Below are 7389 nucleotides of genomic sequence, written 5' to 3' on the forward strand. Positions count from 1 at the left end.
CCAAGTGCTGGAATTAAAGGTGTGTGCCACCACTGCCTGGCTAGTGTAGACTTTTGATACCTTGTCCCTTCAGAAGCTGGCCGCACAAGCGCACCACTAGACAGACCCTACACTCATGCCCTTAGCCCCCAGCCCATTTGGCCTCAGCAAAACCACTTAGACCACAATGCTGTGAAGGGAAATCCTCCCTCTCCCACCCCGTTTCACCCCTCTCCTTTTTTTTTTTTTTTTTTTAATCAGTTCCCCACTTCACTTAGCAGTTGGTTAGTTTTCTTCTTCTACATGTGTGTCCCAGGAATGTAGCTTGAGGGTGTGAGGCTTGGTGATGACCATCTCTGCCTACTGAGCCATCTCATTTGCCCAAGACGAATCTTTTTAAAAAAGAGATTAATTTTGTGTTTTTCTTCTTTTCTTTTTTAATCTTGAGTTTCTAAAGATAAAGTTTTGTTTTGTTTTTTCAAGACAGGGCTTCTCTGTGTAGCCTTGGTCATTCTGGATCTCTCTCTGTAGACCTGGCTGCCCTCAAACTCACAGATCAGCTTGTCTCAGCCTCCCAAATGCTAGAGTTAAAGGCACGCACCATCTCTCAGCAAAGATAAAGTCCATTAAAGAAAAAAAAAAAAAAAAAAGAAGCTCCCTCCACAAATATGTCTATGGCTATTCTAAAAAAAAAAAAAAAGCCCCTTGTAGATGAACCACAACCACAGGGGATACACCCAAGAAATGTAGCATGAGGATGTTCTCCTGTCTGAGTAACACATACCACATGCACAAGAAGTGCTCGACCCGCATGCGTGGGGCCTTGAGATCAATCCCCAGCACAGCATAAACCATGTGTTGTGATACATTACTCCCAGAGCTCAGACGCAAGGCAAGAGTATCAGGGTGTCCTTGACACAAATCAGAATATGAGTACCTGAGAGCCTGGCTAGCCTGTGCCACATGAGGGCCTGGCTAGCCTTTGCCACATGAGAGCCTGGCTAGCCTGTGCTACACGAGAGCCTGGCTAGTCTGTGCTACACGAGAGCCTGGCTAGTCTGTGCTACATGAGAGCCTGGCTAGCCTTTGCCACATGAGAGCCTGGCTAGCCTGTGCTACATGAGAGCCTGGCTAGCCTGTGCTACATGAGAGCTTGCCTCAGAGACAGACAAAACTCCAAATCTAGGAAGACTGCACCACTAGGGAATGTAATCTTAAAATTCATGTCTGTGTGCAGGTGCCCTCGGAGGCCAGGAGAGGGCAATGGGTCCCTCTGCTGGTGTTACAGGAGGCTGCCCAGTGTGGAGGTGGGACCAGAACGCTGGCCCACTGGAAGAGCAGCACTGCGACCCGCTGAGCCATCTTTCCAGCTTCTAAGGGAACGGTTTAAATCAAATCGGAGGGAAGCTTTTGAAAACAGAACGATTTTAATGACTCTTCATGCCATCACTTAACGTCAACAAATCTCAGCTCATGGCCAATTTTGTAAATACCACATATTATTTGGAAGCAAATCGAGAATATTTTATCTCATGTGTGCATATTTTAGTATAAATCTCCAAATGTAAAGATTGTTTAAATAGCATACTTCTCATATGATTATCTCATTGGAAAAAAATAATCCCTTGATGCCACTAAATATCCAGAAGGTGCTTCAATTTCCAAATGTCTTATGCATGACTACTATTCTTTTAAAAACAAAATAACCCTCCAAACTTGTACATTTAAACCACAATCCAAGAAAGGTCCACACATTGCTGTTTGTTGATGCCTAGTTTTTCGTCCCTCAACCTCAACGCCTCTTCTAACTTATTTGTTGCAGAGACTGGGTGACTTGCTCTGTAGAACTCTCATACTCTGGATTTGATGGTGGAACAAATTAAGTTTACTTGTTTTACACAGGGTCTCTTGCAGCCCAGGCTGGCCTGGAATTTTAGTTAAAGATAGTCTTGAAAAGCTGTCCTAGCCAGGTGGAAGTGGTGGCACACACTTTTTTTTTTAATTTATTTTTTTATTATTATTATTTTCTTTATTTACATTTCAAATGCTATCCCGAAAGTTCCCTAACCCCCGCCCCCCCCACCCCTGCTCCCCTACCCACCCACTCCCACTACTTGGCCCTGGCCTTCCCCTGTGCTGGGTCATATAAAGTTTGCAAGACCAAGGGGCCTCTCTTCCCAATGATGGCCAATTAGGCCATCTTCTGCTACATATGCAGCTAGAGACTCGAGCTCAGGGGGTACTGGTTAGTTCATATTGTTGTTCCACCTACAGGGTTGCATCCCCCTTCAGCTCCTTGGGTACTTTCTCCAGCTCTTCCATTGGGGACCCTGTGTTCCATCCAATAGCTGACTGTGAGCATCCACTTTGGTGTTTGCCAGGCACTGGCATAACCTCACAAGAGGGGTGGCACACACTTTTAATCCCAGCACTGGAGAGGCATGTGGTTGCTGGGAATTGAGCTCAGGGCCTCTGGAAGAGCAGTCAGTGCTCTTAACCACTGAGCCATCTCTCCAGCCCAGCACTTGGGATCTTGAGGCAAGATGATACATGGGCTAAAACTAGCTCAGACTATGTATCAAGATCTTGTCTCTGTTGGGTGATGGTGTTGCATACCTTTAACACCAGCACTTGGAAGGCAGAGGCAGGTGGAATCTTTGTGAGTTCTAGGCCAGCATGGTCTACAGAGCAAGTTTCCAGGACAGCCAAGGTTAAGAGAAACTCTGTTGTGAAAGAAATAAAATGTTAATGAAGATTTGCGTTTACTTATTTCCTCATTTCTGTTATGGATTTTCATGTATCCCCAGGCTGGCCTTGAATTGACTTGTGTAGCAGAGAGGGACCTTGAACTTTTGATCCTGCTGCCACCACTCCCGAGTGTTGGAATTGCAGTGTGTGCCACCAGGCTTGGCTGACTAAGTGGGTTCATGCTGGGCAAGCGCACTTACCACTGAGCTGCATCTGTTGTCCTCTTTTTGTGACCACGATATCTGTGTGACATTAGTCACATTAAACTCATCACTGAACCTCCTTATACCTCAGTTTCCTTCTGTGTAAACTGGAGACCATGGTGATTTGAATATGTTTGGCCCATGGGAGGTGGCACTGTTAGGAGGTGTGGAGGAGATGGAGCCTTGTTAGAAGATGTGTGTCACTGTGGAGGTGGGACTTATATATGAGTCATATATATGCTCAAGTCTGGCCAGTGTGATCCAGAGCCTCCTGGCTGCCTACAGAAGATGGTCTCCTTCTGCTGCTTTCAGAGTCAGATGCAGAACTCTCAACACCGTGTCTGCCTACAGGCTGCCATGCTTCCAGTTGTGATTAACCCCTTGAAACTGTAAGCCAGTCTCAACTAAATGTTATCTTTTAGAAGAGTTGTCTTGGTCATGGTGTCTCTTCACAGCAATAAAACCCTAACTTAACTGAGGGCAAATAAGCATAACAGAGGAACACATTGAAAAGACTGAAGTAATTTGCATAAAGCACTTAGCATGGGGGGTACAGGCTAGCGAGCTTGGTAAATGTTAGTTGACAGTGCAAACATGGTAGCATATGGTTAGCATAAATATGAATTATAAACTCAAGTATATCACTTAAGACAAGAGGAATGAACACCGAAACCTGGTGTCAGATGGATCACAGGTAAAGGTACTTACCTATGGCAAGTACAAGGTTGGACAGCCTGAGTGGATCTCAGATCCCCTGGTGGAAGGACAAACCCATGGCCTAATACTGTGGTTCTCAACCTTCCTGATGCTGCAGCCCTTTAATATAAGACCTCATGTGACCCCCCCAACCATCAAATTATTTTCATTGATACTTCATAACCGTAATGTTGCTACTGTTATGAATCATAATGTAAATATCTATTTTGCAGGATATCTACTGGTGTGTCTGAAGACAGCAACAGTGTACTCATATACATAAAATAAATAAATCTTAAAAAAAAAAAAAAATCCCGTGTTACAATTACAGACATGCTATGTGCCTCCATATCCTAACCAAAATAACTTCCATTGCTTTGAGAGAGGGTCTTGTAGAGGCCAGGCTGGTCTTGAACTCACTACGTAAACAGCTAAGGATGGCCCTGTATTATGGATCTCTCTGCCCCGATCTCCTGAGGGCTAGGGTTATACCTGTACATCTGGACATTTTATTTTGTGATTTTGTTTTTGAGACCGGGGCTTGCTGTCTGTCCCTGTTTGGACTGGAACCATTCTGTAGACCATGCTGGCTTTGAACTAATAGAGGTCCTCTGCCTGTCTTGTGAGCACTGAGTTTTTTTTCAAGAGTCTTACTACATGGCCTGGCTGGCCTGAACTTGTCTATGCTGCCCAAGGTGACTCCAAACTTTCAGTAATGCCCCTGCCTCTTAATGGCAAATGCTGTGGATACGTGTGCTGTGGATACACCTGGTTTTCCTGATCAAAATAGCTTTCAACTCTGGTTCAACAATTTATTTTTGAGGAGGACCAGAGTTCTGTTTCCACAGAGTCGGGTGGGATCTGCTAGGCTGGAGCACACGGTGTTCGAGGAAGTCGCTGCTCACCGTGTGAACCCCACAACCCGGTGGGTAAAGGAAATTACGGCCAGGAATAATTTTTCAGAATGCAAACCACTCCACATGGTGTTCGGTTTTAATCCGTCTCCTGCCTGTGTGCTTAGATTGGCTTCTGAGAATCAGGATGCGCCCGTGGTTTGTGCTAATTTATCCATCTGAATGGTGCTCACAATTAAAGACTACTCCTTGGGTCACGCCCAGTCCTGTACTTACTAATGAGAGAACTCATTTCCTAGTAATTTTGTTTACTCTCTTAAGTCTGTGTCACCCTCCTCCTTTCCCATTCTATGAAGGAGAAAGGTCTGCCCTAGCACTTAGGAGCTGGCAGTCAAGTTTGAATTTGGTTCTACTTGGGAAGCCAACTACAGGCACCAGCGAGTTTCCCACTCTTCAAGGACCATCCATGAAAGCTTTTCTTGGGTCTGAGAGGCAGCTCAATGCGTAAGGATGCTTGCTGTGCAGAAACACAACATCCAAATAAAAGCTTGACAGGGCTTTGTGTGCCTGGAATATCAGTGTGAGGGCGAGGGTGGGAGGAAGGGAGGGTCACAGACAAGAGCATCTCTGGGGCCTCCCAGCTGCCAGCCTAGCTCCAGAGTCAGGGAGACCCTGTGTCAAAGAATAAGGCAGAGGAGGTTGGATGGCAGGCACACACACACACACACACACTCACATGTGCGCACACACACACACACACACACACACTTCCAAGGCAAAATGGAATGTCTTTTAAAATATGTGATGTCTTTAAAAATGTATATTTTAGCCGGGTGTGGTGACTCATGCCTTTAATCCCAGCACTTGGGAGGCAGAGACTGGCGGATTTCTGAGTTCGAGGCCAGCCTGGTCTACAGAGTGAGTTTCAGGGCAGCCAGGGCTACACAGAGAAACCCTGTCTTGAAAACAACAACAACAACAAAAAAAATGTGTATTTTATTTGTATGTTTTGCCTTCAATGCATGCATGTAAACCATAAACCATACATGCGTGCGCAGCATCCATAGAGGTCAACAGAGGGTACCCAGATCCTCTGGAACTGGAGTGACACATGGCTATGAGCTGCCTCTTGAGTGCTGGAAATGAAACCTGGGTCCTCTGCAAGAACAAATGCTCTTAACTGCTGAGCTGTCTCTCTAGACCATCCACCGGATGTCTTAATGGCTCTATTTTTCTCCACAGTTAAATTCATCATCTAAATGCCCAAAACACTGAAATAAAAACACTTAAACTAACCGGGCGTGGTGGCGCACGCCTTTAGTCCCAGCACTCGGGAGGCAGAGGCAGGCGGATTTCTGAGTTCGAGGTCAGCCTGGTCGACAGACTGAGTTTCAGGACAGCCAGGGTTACACAGAGAAACCCTGTCTCGGAAAAAAAAAAACCCAAACCAAACCAACCAAACAAACAAAAAAACACTTAAACTATGTTTACCTGCTGCCACTCCAAAGGTAATAAAGAGAGACTGCACGTTGGCTGCATAGGAGCTCAACACCCAGCCGAGGGAGTTCACCAGGCCTCCAATGATTGCTGTCTGGCGGCACCCGCAGGTGTTAATGAACAAGCCAATGAAAGGTCCTGCCACAGAGGAGTGGAAAAGGCACTGATTAGAGGCTCCTTGTTGTCTTAGGTCCCCACTGGAGAAGATAAAGAACAAAGCATCACCAGGGCTGCTTAAAGGAGACCAGACCGGGGCTATGAGATGGCTCAGCAGGAACGTGGCTTGTAGCCAAAGCTGCCAACCTGAGTTCAAACCCCAGAATCCACATGGTAGAAAGAGAGCAAACTTGTACAGGTTGTTGGCCTCCACAATGCACCCCTCAATAAAAATACATTATGTAATATTTAATAACGTAGGCAAACCCAAAACATCTTATGGAGGGATCCCTGCAGGTGTCAAGTTAGGCAGCAATCTGCTAGGAGGTGAGGATGTAAATTTGGTTCAGAATGACTTCATCAACCTGGATCTAATTCAGGGAGTCTGATGCCAGGCAGCTTATTGTAGGCATGTTTCAACACAACAGAATTTAGATAGCGCTTTCCAGGCGACAACCATTCCAGTTCTGGGTGTATAATAAAGCTAAAGTTAACTACACAGAAACTCCTTTACAAAGTACTTGTGACCATGAAGGTGGGTTCTATGACTAAAAGGCCCAGGATCTGGTGTGGTCTCTAACAGAGATAGCATAAAGGTCAGCAGGCCATAGAATACATGTGATATCTCCCCTAAGGATGGGTGCTATTGACTGGGAGCTAACGATAAAGGTCTAGGGAGGGAGAGTCTGGGACAACCATTCTGGCTGATTCATTATCTACAGATAACAACAAGCTCACCAGGTCATTAACATCCACTCTCAGCTTTCTGGAAGGAAAACAGATATTTTATTTCCTCTGTTGAGGAGACATCCCTGAGTGATTACCATCTCAATTTCCTAGACTCTGAGGGCACAAGGATCTTTGTGTCCCCAACAATCTCAAAGTATAAAAACCTTTCACATGCACATGATCTCATCAGAGAACACGCAGTTCTAGACTGGCAACAAGCTGTCAGGTTCATTCTGCTGACAACAGAGGCCCTTGGCTAGTGGTCTAACAGGATCCAGCCTTTTGGGTCTTCTCATTTTCTCAGCCTTACACAAAGTTTGAAAATGTGTGGAATAAGCAAACACTTGAAAATAAGAGAAATCAGTCAGCACTCAGGAGACAGAGGCTCTCTGTGAGTTTGAGGCTAACCTCATTTACTGAGTGAGCTCTAGGATGGCCAGGAAGAAGAAGGAGGAGGGGGAGGAGGAAGAAGGGGAAGAGAAGAAGAAGGAGGAGGAGGAGGAAGAGGAAGAGGAGGAGGAAGAGGA

The 7389-nt window shown here is 45.7% G+C and overlaps 1 protein-coding gene across 2 annotated transcripts in view; it reads right to left on the reverse strand.

Annotated features, from left to right (window-relative positions):
- The window catches only part of Slc16a14 (solute carrier family 16 member 14), a 27108-nt gene that overhangs the window by 8643 nt on the left and 11076 nt on the right, over positions 1–7389 (reverse strand). For both annotated transcript variants that reach the window (XM_029538879.1, XM_021198920.1), the window contains exon 3: positions 5972–6115. In XM_029538879.1, coding sequence (XP_029394739.1) covers positions 5972–6115 — 144 coding nt within the window. The remainder of the gene's footprint in view (positions 1–5971; positions 6116–7389) is intronic.

This window comes from Mus pahari, chromosome 5, assembly GCF_900095145.1.
Source record: "Mus pahari chromosome 5, PAHARI_EIJ_v1.1, whole genome shotgun sequence".
Classification (NCBI taxonomy): Eukaryota; Metazoa; Chordata; class Mammalia; order Rodentia; family Muridae; genus Mus; species Mus pahari.